Consider the following 21,766-nt stretch of genomic DNA (forward strand, 5'->3'; position numbering starts at 1 on the left):
TTTGAAAGGGTAGAAGACATATTGTAGTAGGATTAACTATGTCTGCAAAGCAGAATAGTTTATTTTGGAACCAAGGCTTAAACATGTTCATAGTAACACTTTCTGGAAGGTGGGGATGATATAGTAAAGAGGTCATTAAAGAGCACCAGTAAGTAAGAGGGGAATCTTTTGATACAGTATCTCCAGATAGTTCTAGTAAGAGCCAAATGTCCCAAAAGGTCCCTAGTATGGTGGTCATAGGGGCCCCATTCATAACAGTCAGTTCAGATAGATTGGTGCTAACCAAAGTTTTTCAATTGGCTGTCACAAAGAGGGGTAGAGGGTAGTGACCACTGGCTCCACCCACACCCCTGTCCCTGCCTACTTGCACCACTCGTCCTAGGCAACGAGGTACAACTGGACGACGTTCCCTAGCCTGGGTAAGTGCGGAGGGATATACAAACCGGATTCCAAAAATGTTGGGACACTAAACAAATTGTGAATAAAAACTGAATGCAATGATGTGGAGATGGCAAATGTCAATATTTTATTTGTAATAGAACGTAGATGACAGATCAAACGTTTAATCCGAGTAAATGTATAATTTTAAAGGAAAAATACGTTGATTCCAATTTTCACGGTGTCAACAAATCCCAAAAAAGTTGGGACAAGTAGCAATAAGAGGCTGGAAAAAGTAAATTTGAGCATAACGAAGAGCTGGAAGACCAATTAACACTAATTAGGTCAATTGGCAACATGATTGGGTATAAAAAGAGCTTCTCAGAGTGGCAGTGTCTCTCAGAAGCCAAGATGGGTAGAGGATCACCAATTCCCACAATGTTTCGCAGAAAGATAGTGGAGCAATATCAGAAAGGTGTTACCCAGTGAAAAATTGCAAAGACTTTGCATCTATCATCATCAACTGTGCATAACATCATCCGAAGATTCAGAGAATCTAGAACAATCTCTGTGCGTAAGGGTCAAGGCCGTAAAACCATACTGGATGCCCGTGATCTCCGGGCCCTTAAACGACACTGCACCACAAACAGGAATGCTACTGTAAAGGAAATCACAGAATGGGCTCAGGAATACTTCCAGAAACCATTGTCAGTGAACACAATCCACCGTGCCATCCACCGTTGCCAGCTGAAACTCTACAGTACAAAGAAGAAGCCATTGGCAGTGTTGGGCTGTCGGGATGACAGCCCAACACTGCCCGCGACTGCCACTATATAGCCCTAAGCTGGGGGGACCTTGAAACTATCCCACCAATGCCCTAACTGTAACTGTTGCTGGGCATCTCTAGCTTCTTTGCCCAGCAACACTACCCCATAGGTCACTCACTGACCCAATGAGTGACCTCTGCCCCAGACCCCCAGCAACCATCTATTTTTAACTATCCTACACACATTTTAGGCGGGAATTTTCCGTCCCAAAACACTATGTGAAGGCTAATGGGTTGATTATAATCCCATGAGGATCCTTCTATATAATTTTGGGATCCTATCAATCTCCCAGACCTTGTCCAGTAGGTGTTCAGGGTTTGTGTGGAGGAGGGTTAGAGGATGTTGAAAGCTTCCGAATTAGGGCCAGGCACCATAGCAATAGGCCAAGGAAGTCCAGTGGAAGGCAGGAGCTGAACTGCTAAGCATCCATACTAAGATACTAGTCAGTACTTTAAAATTTGTGAATGTTGTCTAGAAGGTGACTCTTTCCATCTTTAGATGACTTATAAGCCCTTTACACAGACCGAGAAACCACCAGATAATCGCTAACATGCGTTCATAGGACAGCAGTTTATCCAGTGGCATAAAGGTGCTGCCGATTACCCAATGAATGAGCGAAACACTCGTTCATCAGGTAATCGATCATTTGTGCGGACACAAAAATTATAGTTTGCTGGCAGCAGATAGGGCACGAGTGATGGCATTAGTGATTGCTCCCCCGAATACTGTCGAGATCCCCTCCACTGACAAGTAGACGAATGTCAGGAAGGAATGCTTCCTGCCTGCTGTATCATCTCGTCTAAGGCTGAAGATTAATTTCATGCCTCAATAGTCCTAACAAGATCATGTCCATCCCATATATGCAGTGAAAATGGAAGGTGGTTGGTCAAACATCAAAGCAACATTTATGTCAGGAAGGTTTACACTAGCATTTTCACTGCCGTCTTTATCCCCTTATCCTGATCTGCAGAGCTTTCTATAACATAGAAGAAGTTCTTCCTGGATATGATGTTTATGAAGTAATCTTTTACATCTCTACCACCGTCCCCATGCAAGCCATGTGATCGATCTTAGGAGGAAGAATTAGGATGTTGAGGACAATGCAGAGCTGCACCCAACCTCAGTTATCAGACTCTGATTAAGGGTAACTATCAGGAAGTTTAAGTGAAAGAACATGAATGTACAACAATATTAAGACTTTTCACCATAATTTTGGACTTTTATCTGCAGTAATACATACACGTAAGTAGTACTTCAGATAAGGGGTCCAGATACCTATTTATTATTTTCCTACTGCTCCCCATTCCCCCGCTGTAGGTGCACTAAGATGCGCTGAAATACACTGTGAGGACTGACAGTTTGAACAACGTATTAGCCAAGCTTTAAATGCTGACAGCAGGGGAACAGAAGGCAGTAGGAAAATCTAAAATAGTTATCCTTATATGCAGTACTACTCATGTATTACTAATAATAATATTATAATAGTCAAAGATCATGGAGACAGGTTTCCTTTAAACAGATAACTTAAGACCTCAAATGAGTGCAGTATTTCAGTGTTAAAAGTTCATGCATTTATCTACAATTTATGAAAGGTAATAACCCATTATGTTATCAAAGCATAGATAACCATTATACAAAGTTCGGACCTTCAAACCTTTTTCCTATATTAGCACATATTTATCTGTTCTTATGAGATTGTCATGCTAACATTGCTTAAAACATTAGACAATAAAACTTTTGTCTAGTGTATTTTAATTTATTATGGCCTAACTCTGTTAAACTGTGGAGAAGATCACTACATGTAAATGGAGCGGTCTTCTCCACTGACGAGCAGGCGCTTGCCGGGAAGGAACACTTACTGGTACTTCCCAACAGTCACCTGCTGAATTGTCCAGTCTGAAGGGACCTTAAGGCCCAAAACACTTTACTTTGCTATATCTAGTACAGACCATGACTGGCATTCTTTGCATTCCTATGTCCTGCATCACATCCTCAGACCCGTACTAGGTATAAGAGCCCTTATACACGGCAGAGGATCAGGACAACTATCAATAATTAATCTTCTTTTGAATCAGTTCCTGGTAATTGGCCTGTGCAAAGGTGCCACCGATCCCTTGACAAGTGTGCAAAACAAACAAACAGTTGCTTATCAGCAGCACATTCACTTTGCATCGGTCTGTGTGAGAGGTATTTTAAACGAGCGCTGATCAACTTAAATATCGCCGATCAGCCCTCGTTATTGGGCTTTGTAAGAGGACACTAACACAGTTTTACCCAAATGAGACATTTAAGACATATCCACAGGATATACAATACATGTCTGATATGTTTAGCAATCCAGAGAGGAGATGACTAGGTGGCTCTCAACATTGTAGTTTATAGGAGTTGTGAAACACACAGCTGATTTACTAACTCCCATACACTATACAAGAAATGAAATGCCATGTCTCAATTAAGAGTGCCTCCTTGTTTTATCTGCAGCCCTATCAATGTGTCCATCAGACCAGATAAAAGACTGTGCACCTCTGCTTTAGTTGGATATACAATCACATTATACAGATTAATAAAAGTTGGAAGCATCCATGCAGATACTGCGGATAGAGATGTACATACCCTGTTGACCACACTGCAGTGAACAGTCCAGATATCAAGCCCATGGTGCTAAGGCCTTCTTCAAAGCCATTCTCACTGGAAGCAAATGAGATATGAATATTACAAATTGTGGTACTATAAAACCGCAAATGACACAATTACCGTAGCTGCCTGAGCATTTATAACTCACTGCATAATCCAGCTATAATAAGGAGAATACTAAGAGCTGTCGAGGCATAAGAGAATAAGTAAAAGGGAGGTAGCGGAGGTTACTGGTTCCTAAGAAAATGTTACCACTATAATATGTATAGGGAAGTTTACATACATCAATCCATAAAGGTCTTTCATTATCTACTGATACTGAGATTTTTGTAAAAGAATCCTAATTGGACTGAAGCGGTCTAGTCCTTGAATCCACCACTATTTTCAATTATTCTAAGAATTGTCATAAAATAATGTGATGTTCAGCCTGATGTTCATATAAGACACTGGCAGATTCATCGACAGAGCGCACTCCTAGCATGGGGGGCATGATGGCTGACATGGGGGGCATGATGGCTGACATGGGGGGCATGATGGCTGACATGGGGGGCATGATGGCTGACATGGGGGGCATGATGGCTGACATGGGGGGCATGATGGCTGACATGGGGGGCATGATGGCTGACATGGGGGGCATGATGGCTGACATGGAGGGCATGATGGCTGACATGGAGGGCATGATGGCTGACATGGGGGGCTTATCTGAGGCATTGGGGGGCTGATCTGAGGTCTGATTAACATTGGGGGTCTGATTGCTGGTCTGACCTGAGGTGCAATGGAAAATATTTTTTTCTTATTATCCTCCTCTAAAACCTAGGTGCGTCTTATGGGCCGGCGCGTCTTAGAGGGCGAAAAATACGGTCCTCAAACCAGCGATTGTCTGAAGCAGAGAGAAGATACCAGGATCACACAGAGGAGAAGCCAGCTGCTGCAGACAGGACCAGGGCCAGGGCCAGTTGAGCTGCGAGGAGGGGGGGGCACCAAAATGTAGCTTTGCTTGTGTTGGCAAAAATCCTTGCACCGGCCCTGTATATGGAGGCCCCAGAGTAAATATATTGTGCCCTGCAGACCGACAGATCTGGGTCTTGGCCAACATTTTGGGCCTGTGTTTTATGATGTAATAAATTCAGAAAAAAAAATTGAAAACTTTTCTATGGATGGAGGATGTAATAGCTTCTTGCAAGTCCAGATAATATAAATCTTTCATGTAATATTGGTTATCATTGATCATTAAAGGGTAACTAAACTTTTAATTAAGTTTTTTTTAAATGTCCCAAATGCTCTAATAATAATTTTTCTAATGTATTTTATTTATGGATTTTGCATTTTTACTAGAGATATTCCCCCTAAAGTGCCGATTTCCCTGCGCGCTTTAAATTCACTATTCTTCACATTGCTGACTTCTCAGCGGAGTATGGACTGTGCACTCTATCAATGGGGCTGTAGAGAATGGAGTATTGTGCCCCCGAGGTTTACTAAATGCTGGCATAGCACATGGGTCCCCTGTAACCATGTGCTATGCCAGGATTGGCTACGTGGAGCGGGCTCCTGCTTCTGGCTGCTTTGCTAAGCTAAAAGCGTGGAGAAAAGTGAATTTAAAGCGCACAGGGAAATCTGCACTTTAGGGTGGGGGGAATATCTCTAGTAAAAATGCAAAGTCCATAAATAAAAAATACAATAGAAAAATTATTACTAGGGCATTTGGGACATTTTATAAAAAAAAAAAATATATATTAAAAGTTTAGTTACTCTTTAATTAAAATTGAGAAAAAAAAGGTTATGAGCAAATTTGGGTGGCTCCACGAGTATGTGAGATGGATGGGTGCTGCTATCAAAAATGATTCCCCCTATCATCAAAAGTAAATTAGATCAATAGTATAGATAGGCACAACCATATATCAGGTCAGTTATTTATTACACATCTAATACAATATATAAATGATACAATATATAAAATGCTATCTCTGGTGCATACATATAGTTTACCTATAAACGGTTAAAAAAGGGGGGACATGAATGCTGGATGTCACTCAATATCGCAGAGGCCGACCTCCATATAAAATAAAATGAAGTAAAATGAACACATTTGCAAATTATTTACAAAGTACCCAAGTGTTTCTCTGAAGAAAAGTACAGATATGAACGATTGAAGCAACAAACAGGATCCTGTCTACAGAACTTTTCCTTACAAGCTTGATTAGCTACAAGTAACAGCTGTCCACGGATCTACAGTGCTGCCCATAATTATTCATACCCCTGGCAAACTTTGACTTAAAGTTACTTTTATTCAACCAGCAAGTAATTTTTTGACGGGAAATGACATTGGTGTCTCCCAAAAGATAATAAGACAATGTACAAGAGGCATTATTGTGGGGGGGAAAAAAAACATTTCTCAGCTTTTATTTACATTTGAGCAAAAAGTGTCCAGTTGGCGTAAAAAAGGAGAAGCCTTCAACCCAAAGAACACCATCCCTACTGTCAAACATGGTGGTGGGAACCTAATGCTTTGGGGGTGTTTTTCAGCCAATGGACCAAGGAACCTAATCACAGTAAATGGCACCACGAAAAAAGAGCAATACATGAGGATTCTCAACGACAACATCAGGCAGTCTGCAGAGAGACTTGGCCTTGGGTACCAGTGGACATTTCAGCATGACAATGACCCAAAACACACAGCAAAAGTGGGGAAGAAATGGTTAGCAGACAACAACATTAACGTTGTGGAGTGGCCCAGCCAGAGTCCAGACTTGAATCTGTGGAGGGAGCTAAAGATCAGGGTGATGGCAAGAAGACCCTCCAACCTGAAAGATTTGGAGCCCATTGCTAAAGATGAATGGGCAAAAATACCTGTGGAGACATGCAAAAAGCTGGTCTGCAATTATAGGAAGCGTTTGATTGCTGTAATAGCCAATAAAGGCTTTCCTATTGATTATTGAGAAGGGTATGAATAATTTTGGACTGGACACTTTTTGCTCAAATGTAAATAAAAGCTGAGAAATATTTTTTTCCCCCACAATAATGCCTCTTGTACATAGTTTCATTATCTTTTGGGAGATACCTATGTCATTTCCCATCAAAAAATTACTTGCTGGTTGAATAAAAGTCACTTTAAGTCAAAATTTGCCAGGGGTATGAATAATTATGGCCAGCACTGTATATACCCCGGGATTGAAAGCCGGCAAGACTAACAGGGTGAACACTCCAGTTCTCATGATAACTCAAGAGATTTACTGCGCAAGTAACGACGATCACGCTGAACACAAGTGGGACACCACACAGCGCGAAACTCTGTCCGCAGTTTGGTTGCAATAACCGTGAGTACCCCGATTTATGCCGATACTTTGAAAAAACATTTTGCAGACAATTGGGGCAAATATAGAGTGGATTAGTGACAGCGCATAAAACCATCCTTTATCAGATGAACTCTTGGTTAAAACTCTGAACGTGTCAGTGTCAGGACGCAAATCATATTATTAACTCATCGTTTTCTCTGGAAGGATGAACAACAAGATTTAATATATAATACTCATATTCATCACCTACGTATATTTTATTGCATTTTATCTACTTATGTGTTCATTTTACTTAATTTTATTTGGAGGTCGGCCTCTGCGATATTGAGTGACATCCAGCATTCATGTCCCCCCTTTTTTAACCGTTTATAGGGGAACTATATGTATGCACCAGATATAGAATTTTATATATTGTATCATTTATATACTGTATTAGATGTGTAATAAATAACTGTTTCCAAATGACCCAGATATATGGTTGTGCCTATCTATACTATTGATCTAAAATAGAGAAAAATAGGAATACATTTAAAAAGATAAGCTATTCCAGCATATTGAATGTTCCTCATTATTATCAGCTAATTAAAAAATTGCATCCTCTGAAAGCAAACTCTGTGCATATAACAAAGAAAAGCCTTCCCCATACATTCCCAGGCTCCAGGTCCTATATAGTGGCCTATCCTGAGAAGATCCAGAAGACCTCTTTAATTATAGTCTCTTTCTTTGTCACACGTGTTGACATCGCTCTGAACAACCACTAGTTATTAGATCGCTCTGTTGTGTATGAAGAGAAGTAGTAAGAAGTTATAGATAGAATGATATGGCATACTTACTATGCTGCACTGAGCATTTCTGGAAAAACTGGTATAGAAGAAAGACCAATACAAAATCCATCCAAGACCAGTACGAAGATAAACAGCCACAATTTACTGGAAAACACAAGACCATTATTAATCGCTTGCTGATTTGGTGCTCAAGTTTTTTTTTTTACTCCCTGCCTTCTTGCAGCCATAGCTTCTTTATTTTTCCCTTCACATAGCCGAACGAGGGCTTGTTTTTTGCGGGATAAGTTGTGCTTTCTAATGGCATCATTTAATAATGCGTATGATGTAGTGGGGAGCGATTATGGCGATACCACATTTGTATAGTTTTTCTCGGGTTTTAATACTGAAAAAAAATAAAAATAGAAAAAAAAATTGTTTTTTTCTTTTCATCGCCATATTCTGACCCCTATAACTTTTTTTCAGTTAAGGGTACTTTCACACTAGCGTTTTTGTTTTCCGGTATTGAGTTCCGTCCTAGGGGCTCAATACCGGAAAAAAACTGATCAGTTTTATCCTAATGCATTCTGAATGGAGAGCTTTCCGTTCAGGATGCATCAGTTCAGTCCCTCTCACGTTTTTTGGCCGGAGAAAATACTGCAGCATGCTGCAGTTTTCCTCCGGCCAAAAATCCTGAACACTTGCAGGAATGCCGGATCCGGCATTAATTTCCATTGAAATGCATTAATACCGTCCCCAGCCCCAAGTGTTCTGGCAAAACTGATCCATTCTTTCCGTCCGTGCATGCGCAGACCATAAAATCTGTGAAAAAAATAAATACCGGATCCGTTTTTCCGGATGACAACCGGAAAGACATATTCGGTATTGCAATGCATTTGTGAGATGGATCCATATCTAGATCCGTCTCACAAATGCATCCGTTTGTGTTCAGATTGCCGGATCAGGCAGGCAGTTCCGGCGACGGAACTGCCTGCCGGAACCCTCTGCCGCAAGTGTGAAAGTACCCTTATGTGTACAAAGCTGTGTGAGGGCTAATTTTTTGCAGGACAATCTGTACTTTCAATTTTTAATTTTGGAGTGTGTATCACTTTCTGATCACTTTTTATTTATTTCTCCTGGGAGGTCAACAGACTTACACTATATTCCTATGGAGCCTTGCCATAAGCAGAATCTCCATAGGAACCTATGTGCAGCAGCCTCGTATCATTCAGGAGAACCAAGGCTGCTGCACACACCATCTGGCTCCCCGAACCTTGCTTGGAGGAGCCTGTACATTTCCGGGTTTTTGCGATCCCAGATTCCGTAGTCACATTTGACCACAGAATCTGAGGGATTAAATGTCCGCAATCAGCATTACTGTCGGTTGCATGCATTAGGCCCGAGTGTCTCCCATGTGAAACAGCAGGCATCCTGTTGCTATAGTGGCCCGGGTGTCTCCCGTGTGAAACAGCAGGCATCCTGTTGCTATGGTGGCCCAGGTGTCTCCTGTGTGAAACAGCAGGCATCCTATTTCTATGGTGGCCCGGGTGTCTCCTGTGTGAAACAGCAGGCATCCTGTTGCTATGGTGGCCCGGGTGTCTCCTGTGTGAAACAGCAGGCATCCTATTTCTATGGTGGCCCGGGTGTCTCCTGTGTGAAACAGCAGGCATCCTGTTGCTATGGTGGCCCGGGTGTCTCCTGTGTGAAACAGCAGGCATCCTGTTGCTATGGTGGCCCGGGTGTCTCCCGTGTAAAACAGCAGGTATCCTATTTCTATGGTGGCCCGGGTGTCTCCTGTGTGAAACAGCAGGCATCCTGTTGCTATGGTGGCCCGGGTGTCTCCTGTGTGAAACAGCAGGCATCCTATTTCTATGGTGGCCCGGGTGTCTCCTGTGTGAAACAGCAGGCATCCTGTTGCTATGGTGGCCCGGGTGTCTCCTATGTGAAACAGCAGGCATCCTATTTCTATGGTGGCCCGGGTGTCTCCTGTGTGAAACAGCAGGCATCCTGTTGCTATGGTGGCCCGGGTGTCTCCTGTGTGAAACAGCAGACATCCTATTTCTATGGTGGCCCGGGTGTCTCCTGTGTGAAACAGCAGGCATCCTGTTGCTATGGTGGCCCGGGTGTCTCCCGTGTGAAACAGCAGGTATCCTATTTCTATGGTGGCCCGGGTGTCTCCTGTGTGAAACAGCAGGCATCCTGTTGCTATGGTGGCCCGGGTGTCTCCTGTGTGAAACAGAAGGCATCCTGTTGCTATGGTGGCCTGGGTGTCTCCTGTGTGAAACAACAGGCATCCTGTTGCTATGGTGGCCCGGGTGTCTCCTGTGTGAGACAGCAGGCATCCTGTTGCTATGGTGCCTGCTCCGCTCTGGAGTGGGCACCATCTTTAAAGACCCAACCTATGACGTACCATTATGTCACATGTCTGGAAAGGGTTGAAGTTCAGAAATATTTTTGTCAAATGTATCCAACTTTATACTGTACACTGCCCATAATACTATACATCATGCCCACATTCACAAAAATTTGTGGATGGCACTGTTATGGGGGCATATGTGGATGGCACTATTATGGGGACATATGTGGATGGCACTATTATGGGGACATATGTGGATGGCACTGTTATGGGGGCATATGTGGATGGCACTGTTATGGGGGATCATTGTGGGGGCATCTGTGGATTGCACTGTTATGGGGGCATCTGCGGATGACACATATACAGCATCTTATCTTATGTGTCATCCACAGATCCCCCCCATAACAGTGTCCCTGTGTAGTGAATGGGGGCCGGCATCTGTTTCTGTAATGGCAGCGGGGCCCATTGCCTGCTTCATTCATAAAGTGGGCGGAGCAGGCGCGTGACGTAGTGAGCTACGCTACGAGCGCCCACCCGGCCTCCTGACTGCCAAGAAGTTAGTAGTAAGTAGTACAGCGCTAGATTTAAGATGATTGGAATACTTTAACAATACCCACAAGTTAGATATGATTACCATATACTACAGTGAGCGGGGCCCGGTGTAGTAGAATACAGTGACTGCACTGGGCCCCGCTGCCATTACAGAAACAGATGCCAGCCCCCAGACCCTCCTTCCTCTCACCCTATTCACCGGACTGTCGCAGCATTCGCCCCATAAGACGCACTGCTATTTTTCCCCCACTTTTGCGAAAAATACGGTACTTCTCTACTGTAAAAATAAAAGCCAATGCATGCAGTGCGTCACGTTACCGCAAAACGAACACGTTAAGTGACCATGAAGAAGCATGCTTTTCATATGCTTCACTATATGGCACGCAACGCACAGTTAAGGAGCGGCATATACTTATACTTTCCATTGTGTTGTGTTCCGCTGTTACAGGGAACGAACGCCCATGGTTAACCTAGCCTCTCGCTGATAACTGATTAAGTAAATATGTTTTTTGCAGGACTAGAGACACTTGTATAAGTGACTGGAATGGATAGTCAATAGTTCAAGACTGAAGCTGTAAACCATTTGAAAAACTGCTGTCATTCAGCTAAGGCTATAAAAACTTGTAAACTCAGATTGTTAGCTTAAACTTTAAACATGACTATGGGATTCTACTAGGGAAATCAGGTTTTACAATAAATGCCCCTTCCCCTGCCCTATCTTCAGCAGAAGATCAGCACACAAAGGAGAAGGCAGCAGCTTCCTAGCCAGTAGTTCTGTGGCAATGACATGTACCATATGTTGCCTTTCTTTCCTTCAAGGAATGTATAAAATACATTCGCATATTAAATACAGAGGAGTCGGAGTCGGGGAGTCGGAGGTACCAAAAACTGAGGAGTCGGAGTCGGAGCATTTATCTACCGACTCCACAGCCCTGGACAAAACTGAGCCAAACTGATCCGTCCTGACACACAATGTAAGTTAATGGGGATGGATCCGTTTTCTCTGACACAATCTGGCACAATAGAAAACTGATCCGTCCCCCATTGACTTTCAATGGTGCTCAAGACGGATAGCCGTCTCGGCTATGTTAAAGATAATACAAACGGATCCGTTCTGAACGGATGCAGACGGTTGTATTATCTGAAAGGAAGCGTTTGTGCAGATCCATGACGGATCCGCACCAAACGCAAGTGTGAAAGTAGCCTTAATTAAAAGAAAAGTCCTGGAAAAGCCCTTCAATCACTTTACCATCTGAAATTCTGCAACTTTCTATTCTACTCTGTTTCTATTTCTCACAATCTTTGCTTGCTGGAAGTGAATTGAATCATTAACATTATATTCACATGCAGCAGAAAATGTCATTTCTCTAACTGAAAATCAGTTCCACATACGTGAAAAGGGGTTGTTCCTGCAAATCCCATTCAATAGGTGGGGACAGCATCAAACATACAGTATCTGCGACAACTCCGTGGCGGGTGAACCCTTACTGTTTTCAGTTGGTCTGGTTTGTACCTGCATACCTTTTTTTAACTGTATAACAAGGTGCGGCAGACTGTGATTTTCTATGCAGAGGGCAATGCAAAGAAACCTAATGTGCAGAATATGACGCTGTATCCGATGAATGCAGTACATACAGACTCCAAAATATTTGATATATTTAAGATTTAAACACACCTTTCAATGTGGAATATAGGTGCAGGTCCTAACATAAAAAAACACAATGCGGTACCAAGGCTGCCAAAAATAAGAAGCCACTTCCTCAATTCCTGCATGAAAAACATAAAAAAGGTAAATCATGATTACAGTGAAAGCCATTTATGTAATGTCCAAAGAAATATTACTTACGGGTAATCTGTCGCTTACTACTCCAAGAAGTGGTGAACTTAGTGAATACGATAAAGCGAGTCCGAGAAACACTAAGCCAACATAACTGGCGTTCAAGTTAAACTGGAAGCAGAAAAAGAGAGAACAGCAATTACTTGAATGTTTTATTAAAGGACATCTGGGCTCATTTGCATATATTAAAACATAATTTTTCTCAGCAATGTGGGCACATATGAAGATGGGCCCAACACAGACGTCTTCAGCTGCCAAGCGCACATGTAACAGGCCAGCCGTAGGTACAAATCTGCTGACAGATGCCCTTTAATTAGCCATAAGTAAATTTTCATTATTCGAGAAACACATAAGAAAATAAGACCATATACATAATTATACAAAGGAGTCTTTTTGGAGGTAAAAATATTAAAAACGCTTTGCAATATTACAGAAAATCATCATTGCATTAAAAAACTTTTGAGATAATCACAAAATTCCAATATTAGTGGATTTTCTCTGCAAATGTGATTACAAGTGATGTCATGAGATCCCCTAATGAATGCATTACACTGTGGAGCCCTGGCCTAACAGAGATACTTCTTGCTTTCTTGCAGCAATTTTCTAATAAACAATCTGCATTTACACCAACAGATATTCTAATTGATCAGATGGCCTTTTATATACACAGATCTTTTGTCATACACAACAACTATTGGTCTGATTGGACAGAAATTGGTCAGATAACCTGCTGGTGGAAATGCTCCCTTAGCCAAATTGCTCTTCTAAGGCCTAGCAATGTTATGTGCACTGTGCAATCAAAGCAGATTGACAGAAATATTATTAGCCTAATGGTCCCTACGGATCTAGCGGATTAATGGTAAGGGAGCGTTTGTTCCCGACGATCTGATGACCACTAGTGGAGAAGACCAGTCCATTTACATGCAGCAATCTCCTCCAGAGTATGGGGAGGAGCGATCGCTAATGCCATCGCTCTTCCCGATACTGTCCCGTTGTTTCCCAGCAGCAGATCTGCCGCTGGGAAACAATGATCTTTTGTGCTGCACAGAAGATCCAATAACACGATGAACGAGCGTTTTTCTCGTTCATCAGCTAATCAGAAAGATCACCACTAACGAGCGTTACTAGTAATTGTTGGCCTGTGTAAAGTGCCCTTAAAAGGTATGTACTCACATTTTTTTATGGTTTTATTACTACTGAGTCAGTACGGCTGATTATGCTTCTCTCGCCATATCAGTTTTGAAGAAAGGAGGACATTTTAAAGGTTATGCATACTTCTGCAGTCATTTCATTACTATTATTCACCCATAATAATGTAAAAATGTTCCAAATAAAATCTTGATTTTAAATACTCTGCTGTTTTGGGGCTACAACTTCTATGCTGACTAATGTGTCTTCTTGGTAACAGAGAACAAACCAACCTTGTTTAGTTTTATCTTGTAGAGACGCTCTCTTTTATACCTTTTAATACCTCGGCCAATGTGTTTGGCATAAAGGGGGTTTGATTGCTGAATCAGACTACACAGGGTTTGTTTGCAGTCTGTAACCAAGGAGACAAGAGCTCGAGACACATCATGGAATATTTTTAATAAAGATTGTTTGAAAAGTTAGTTTATTTTAATTTAAGCTGCATTTAGGAGAAATAAGAAATGTATTGCAGAGGTGTACATACCACTGACACAGCTACTAAAAATGAGGACCCTCAATCAGGTAGTATACCAAGTACTAGGACTGAACAAAGTCCTCATTATTTATTAGACTGCAAAATGTTTTAGACCAGTGATGCCCAACCTACGGCCCGCAGGCCACATCCGGCCCGTGAAGCTGTGTCATGCGGCCCGTGCAGTGACCGAAGGCGGAGCTTGCACACAGTTGCAGAAGAGACGCGCCAGTGCCGCCATTCCTAATTATACTGTGGGGCAGTACTATTATTAGTTTTGCAGTGACTGAAGACCCCATCTCCCCACACCTGCCCGTACAGACCACTTCTGGACTCTCAGCATCATAGCACATTGAAGGAGAAGGTGATTACAAGTCAGATGGGAGCAGGAGGTCTATGGAGGATGTGACTGGCGAGGTGTGGTAGTGGTGGAAGTGATTGGACCTGAGCCTATTTCTTAATATGTGATCACTATGTCTGGTGCCAGTGTGGGCCGCCTGAGTTGCTCCTCAGGACGCGCTTAGCAATATTAATGAGGGAGAGAGGACTCTCTTGCACCACAAGGCATTTCTAGAGAGTTTCCTGCATTCCACTCCTTAGTCTTGCTATGCCCAGAGATGTGTCACCTTCACAGTAGTAATGCCCAGAGATGTGCCCCCTTCACAGCGGTAAACCCAGATGTGCTCCCTTCACAGCGGTAAGCCCAGAAGTGCCCCCTGCACAAGGGTAATGCTCAGATGTGCCCCCTGCACAAGGGTAATGCTCAGATGTGCCCCCTGCACAAGGGTAATGCCCAGATGTGCCCCCTGCCCAAGGGTAATGCCCAGATGTGCCCCCTGCCCAAGGGTAATGCCCAGATGTGCCCCCTGCCCAAGGGTAATGCCCAGATGTGCCCCCTTCACAGTAGTAATGCTCACATATGCCCCCTTCACAGTAGTAATGCTCACATGTGCCCCCTTCACAGTAGTAATGCTCACATGTGCCCCCTTCACAGTAGTAATGCCCAGATGCGCCCCTTTACAGTAAAAATGCCCATATGTGCCCCTCCAAAGAAAAAATGCCCAGATATTTACCCCTTCACAGTAGTAATGCTCACACATGCCCCCTCACAGTGTTTGCATTTCTTTCTGGCAAAGCTACCTGGTTCTGGCCCGCGAAATTTATACCATGTCTAGTGCGGCCCTCAGACGAAAAATGGTTGTGCACCACTGTTTTAGACGATAAGGCAACAATGAGCAGATTGGAAATTACAACCTGAAAATACTCAAGGTGATCTGTCATAATTCCCAACCAAGACATTACGGAAAGACAAATTAGAGCTCATGGAGGATCTTACTTGCATCCCTTATGTAATAACAATTCCAGAGCATCCATTCTAATGACTCTACGTTGTGCAGTTCCTCTATTATTCCTTCAAAAGGTTTATGAATGAAATGCTAGAAGTCTGCAATAAAGGTCCAACCAGGTATTTTCAGTTGGAGGTGTGTCTCTACACAATCTGACACTGGCAACACTAAATGGATAGGGTCAGGTCCAATTGGTAACACCCAGTTGGACCTTTAGTGCAGACAGAAATAGCAAGTCATACATAAACCTCTAGAAAGAATAACAGAGGAATGGAACAAGAGAGTTATAAGAAAAGTAAAAAGAAAATTATAACATGGGGAATGCAAGTAATTACTAAAACTGACATGCCAGGAACAGTTACAGGTCCTCAGTGTTAACTAGGTCCTATTGATTTGCATACATTTTGAAAACAAGAGCAAAATACTTACTGTTTCTATAAGAAAAAGGGACATGGTTGGGTCCAAAAATGCTAAAGATGCACCCAATGAATATACAGTAACACACAGTATTATAATCTTTGGCAGCTTGACTAAAGCCAAAAAAGAATTTTTCCCAGGTAAATCATCTGCAATAAATATGAAACACTGTAAATAAAGGGTAGGGTTTTTGTATTATTAGGGCTCTAAAGCTATAAAAGCATACATAATATGCTGTTTATTTCAAGTTAAATATACATAAAACATTCTTAAAATAGTTTTAATATACATCTTGTAACAGTATTTGCGCAAATAAATATAGAAAAATAGTACAAGACATAGGGGGAGATTTATTAAGCTTCTTTGCTAGTTTTCTGACATAGAAAAGTTACAAGCTTTGGTGCAAGTCCCGGTTTGCACCAAAATGTGTAACTGTTTTCCCCTGACATTCTGACAACCTCATTTTCACAGCTAAGGCAATAACCCGCCAAAAGGTTTACCTATATATAGTGGTATATGTATAAATTACGTACTCACAGACTACCACCCTTAAAACATAGCCTTTATTAGTATTAAAGGGATTCTGTCACCAGGTTTCACCCCATCCAGATAAAAATATGGTTATGTTCAGGGAGCTTTAACCATTCCTAATGTGGTCTTATATATGTAATCTGTAGGCTCATTTTGCTAAATAAAACGCTATTACTAACTTGTCATTTAACAAAATAAGGTGCCCAAGGGGATGTAAATGGATCCAAGCTGCCGCCCGCACCCGTTCGTGCCCAGCTCCGCCTCTCAATGACCTGCACACTGGCAGAGCCCTGTGCGCACGCGCGAGATGTTAGAGCAGAAGGAGGGGGAAGGGAGGGAGAGGCGCTGAGGTCGGGAAAGGCGAAGCTGGGCACGAACGGCGGCGGGTGCGGGCGGCAGCTTGGATCCATTTACATCCCCTTGGGCACCTTATTTTGTTGAATGACAGGTTAGTAATCGCGTTTTATTTAGCAAAATGAGCCTACAGATTACATTTATAAGACCACATAAGGAATCGTGAAAGCTCCCTGAACATAACCATATTTTTATCTGGAGGGGGTGAAACCTGGTGACAGAATCCCTTTAAGTTAAAAATAACCCAAAATAGTGAAAAATAAAGAATAATAAAAAAAAAAGAAGAAAAAATAACAAATGGCAATTTGGGGCAATAGTTAGGCACGGGGATAGGCAAGTACCGTCTTTTTCGCCCCATAAGACACCCCCCCCCCCCCCCCCTCCCAAAAGTGGGGGAAAAATGCCCCTGCATCTTATGGGGCGAATACCGGCAATTTACATCGCAGTCTGCGATGCTGCAGCATCGCAGTCTGCGATGTATTAGTGAGGAGGGACTGTAGTAGGCGGGGAGAGCGGCGGGCAGTGCAGGCACTGTACTCTGTCCCCGCCGCTCAGTATGTACTGTATTATACGTAATGTTAATCATAATATCTAAACTGAATAATGATGCGCTCCCCCTGTGCTTACCGGTACATGTCACGCTCCTGTAGTAAGCACTAGCAGCTAGCAGGCAGGCCGGGCGGCCGTAACTCACTGAGGTCACGTGCCTGCTCCGCCTACTTCATTCATAAAGTAGGCGGAGCAGGCACATGACCTCAGTGAGTTACGGTCGCCCGGCCTGCCTGCTAGCTGCTAGTGCTTACTACAGGAGCGTGATATGTACCGGTAAGCACAGGGGGAGCGCATCATTATTCAGTTTAGATATTATGATTAACATTACGTATAATACAGTACATACTGAGCGGCGGGGACAGTACAGTGCCTGCACTGCCCGCCGCTCTCCCCGCCTACTACAGTCCCTCCCTAGGAATCTGTGGATGGGATAATGATGGGGGGGGGGGGGTCTGTGGATGGCATTATGATGGTGGGGGGGATCTGTGGATGGCATTATGATGGTGGGGGGGTCTGTGGATAGCATTATGATGGGGGGGATCTGTGGATGGGACTGTTATGGGGGGGGATCTGTGGATGACACATATAGCAGTGTGATCCACAGATCCACCACCCTATAACAGTGCCATGCACAGATCCCCCCCACCATCATAATGCCATCCAAAGATCCCCCCCACCATCATAATGCCATCCGCAGACCCCCCCATCATAATGCCATCCACAGTGCCATCCACTTATGGGCCGGTGCGTCTTATAGGGCGAAAAATACGGTAAGTAATTGGGATGCTATCCCTAAATCTTGCCCTATACTGAATGCCCTGCCTACAAAGCGGAATGGCTGCCCCGATAGGGGCGATCCCGCATCAGGAACCTCGTGAGTGCCCTGGGATGGCCCTGATAGGGGGATGAGTAGCCAATTATTATAGGCTGGCTTTCAACTACATATCTCCACGAGCTACCATAAATGCCAAAAATAATAAAAGATATATACACTTAAGTCTATAAAAACAGGTGATGTATCACAGATGCAGTTTATCAACTCTATTGAGAACAGCAACAAAAGAAAAAATGCCGCAATAGTATAATATATACTTATAGGATGCCTCCTAAGATGAATGTCCCAGTCCCAACGCATTTTGCCCAGCTCAATGTGAGGGCTCATCAGGGGACATAAAAAGCATAATCCACATGAAATAAGGCAAAAGCTGTATCACAATAGACAGAACCACTTCAATGTTAAGAGTCACTCTTGGGATTAATGGGAGAGGAAGAAAAGCGTAGCATAGACTCCAATTCCATCTTAGAGAGAATGCATCCAACGCCCAGGGATTGTCCCTGGGGTTTAGGGAACAGAATTTTTCCACCTTTGTATTTGCTTTGGAGGCGAAGAGATCCACTTTAGGCACTTCTCATTTGTCTACTATCATCTGAAAAACTTCTATGTTCAGGGACCATTCTGTCTGGTCTAAATTTTTACGACTGAGGAAGTCCGCCTCTAGGTTTAAAGCTCCTTTGAGATGGATTGCTGAAATGGAGCTTACATTGTGCTCTGCCTAATCGAAGATCCTGGATGACAGTGACAGGAGAGAGTCTGATCTTGTCCCTCCCTGATGCGAGAGGTAAGCAATAGCCATCAAGTTGTCCGAGAAGACTTTTATGTGGTAACCTTGCAGGTTCTTTTCTGCTATTTTTAGGGTTTCCAGACCGCCCTCAGTTCTCTGACTGACTGATTAGGACCAGGATCCCTGGTATAAGAGGTCTCCCACTTTTGTTCTCCATCCCGACTGACTTGCGTCTGTCAAAATCTGTATGTAAGGAGTCTTTTTCCACAGTACACCCCTGGAAAGATTTGTTGATTCCGTCCACCAGTTTAGGAACTTTTTTTTATCAACGGGGGTATAAAAATTTGGCGGTCTAATAAGATCTGCTGTCTGTGGATTGAACATGGAAGTCTAGGATCATCCCCAGAAACCGTGTTCTTGTGGAAGGTTTGAAGTTGGATTTGTTTATGTTTACTATCCATCCCAATCTGCTCAGTACTGATAGTAAGGTGTTTAAATCGTTTTCGGTTTGGTGAGGATTGTCGCCAATCACGAGAAAATCGTCCAAGTAGAGGATTATCGTCAACCCCTCCTTTCTCAAGAATGCCACCATTTCCACTATCAACTTGGTGAAAATCCTTGGAGCAGAGGCAATTCCAAATGAAAGGGCTGTGAACTGAAAAAGATGAACTAGACCTCTGTTGTCTTTGATGGCAAATCGCTGGAATTTTTGGGATCTGACATAGATTGGGACGTGATAATAGGCATCCTTCAAGTCCACCGTACACATCAAGGCGTCCTTCCCTATCAATGGTATTGTGGATGCTAGGGACTCCATCCTGAATTTTTCATAAGTTATAAATTTGTTTAGAGACTTTAGGTTTATTATTGTATGGAAAGAGCCCTCCCTCTTTTTTTACCAGAAAGAGATTTGAGTAGAAACTCCTTCCCTGCTCTGGGGAAGGAACTTGGACTATGACATTCATCTTTAAAAGATCTTGTACTCCCTGCTAGATTTTTGTCCTGGAACCGGGTTGATATGAATCTGTTTGGGGGGTTTTGAAGAGAATTCAATCTTGTATCCCGATCCTACAATTTCCTTGGTCCAGGGATTCTGGGAGATTGTTAAATTTCCTTACGTCCTGGGAATCAATCCCCCCCACACACTCCGGCGTCATTGTTTTTCGCCAGGTTTCATATGAGAGGAGGGGAGGGGAGGAAACCCCTTCCTCTACCACCCTTGGGGTAGCTCCAGCTTTCCTTTTCCCCTATACGAACTGTCTTGACTTGTGGAGGAATGAAAGGGGTACCTACGCTTATAGATTCTGTCTTCTTCTTTTTCTTGTCTGAGGCCTTCTCTAAGATCTTGTCCAGCACTGGACCAAAGACGTATTCTCCCAAAAATGAAATGGAGCAGAGCTTCATTTTTGATCTTTTGTCACCTGACCAGCACTTCATCCAGAGTGCTCTACGGGCCGCATTGGAGAGACCTGCGTCTCTGGCTGAGAACCTCACTGATTCGGCCGAAGCATCTGCTAGAAAAGCTGTGGATGATTTTAGAAGGGGTATAGAATTTAAAATTTCCTCTCTTGATGTTTTATCCCCGATATGATCCTCCAGCTTGTTTAGCCAAAGGAACATAGACCTGGCCCCAGACGCTGCCGCGATGTTGAACATTGCTGCTTCCCATGACTTTCGCAACAGACTGTCGGCCTTTTTGTCCATATCTCTTAACTGGGAGGCATCCTCGAAGGGTAAGGATGTTTTTTTATTCACTTTTGCCACCTGCACGTCTATTTTAGGACTCTCATTGAAGATCTTAGGGTGTTAAATACCCCCAAGCAGGGTCCGACCACTCCTCTAAAACCATATCCTTTATATACTCGTTGATAGGGAAATACACAAGTTTTTTTGACTCGTAGACCTCCAAACATTTCATCTTGAATGGAGTGAGATTTCTGCACTTCCTCTACCCCGTAGTAGATCTGACTGCTTTCAACAGATCTGCCATATCGTCCATAGAAAAATAAAATCTTCTATTACTCTCAAAAGGATTCTGCTTCAGAAGCCCCCTCCTCGTCTTCCCAGTTTTAAAAGAGGAAGCATCATCAACAAGGTCCTCAAAATCTGAGGATGAAGGAGATATCAACTTTTTCCTTTTGGGAGGAGGAGGATCCCCAGGAGTAGTAGACAAGGAGGATTTTACTTCTTCCTGTATCATCATTCGAAATTCTTCCCTTAGTGAGGAGTTTCCTCACGAACGATACTAGTAATGCAGACTTTGCAGTATTTTTTGGGGTAATTATCCTGAAGCCGTATGTTACAAGAAATGCATCTGAGCGACTTTTTAACCTTCTTTTGTGCCTCCTTGGAGATCTAAAAGTAAAAATGAATCAGGAGGCACCTAGTATAAATAGGGATCTACCCCAGGGCTTGACAAATTTCCTTGGAATCTAGGAGCCAGCTAAAAAAGTTAGGAGCCAGGCGGAGCCACGTCATAAAGCCCCCAGTAGGTGCCCCCATAGTGCTCCCCCCTGAACTTTTCCATAGAGCCCCCCAATAATGCTGTATACCATGTTACATATACCGCCGCTCCGTCCCCGGACCCTATTGATATAATGGGGACGGGGGTGGAGCTCCCGCGCAGTACGGCAGTTCGCGGTGAGAGGCCGCCGGACTAAAAAGTTGGACATACAGTACTTTTAGTCCGGCGGCCTTTCACCATGC

At 43.2% G+C, this 21,766-nt stretch overlaps 1 protein-coding gene across 3 annotated transcripts in view; it reads right to left on the reverse strand.

Annotated features, from left to right (window-relative positions):
- Positions 1-21,766, reverse strand: part of LOC120998505 (MFS-type transporter SLC18B1-like) — a 101,287-nt gene that overhangs the window by 40,436 nt on the left and 39,085 nt on the right. For all 3 annotated transcript variants that reach the window (XR_005778414.1, XR_005778415.1, XM_040429157.1), the window contains exons 6-10: positions 16,074-16,210; positions 12,648-12,749; positions 12,477-12,568; positions 7,966-8,061; positions 3,819-3,893 (exon numbers count right to left, since the gene is read on the reverse strand). Coding sequence is in view for 1 of the 3 variants with exons in the window: in XM_040429157.1 (XP_040285091.1) it covers positions 3,819-3,893; positions 7,966-8,061; positions 12,477-12,568; positions 12,648-12,749; positions 16,074-16,210 (502 nt within the window). In the remaining 2 variants the exon portion in view is untranslated. The remainder of the gene's footprint in view (positions 1-3,818; positions 3,894-7,965; positions 8,062-12,476; positions 12,569-12,647; positions 12,750-16,073; positions 16,211-21,766) is intronic.

This window comes from Bufo bufo, chromosome 4 (genome assembly GCF_905171765.1).
Source record: "Bufo bufo chromosome 4, aBufBuf1.1, whole genome shotgun sequence".
Lineage (NCBI taxonomy): Eukaryota > Metazoa > Chordata > Amphibia > Anura > Bufonidae > Bufo > Bufo bufo.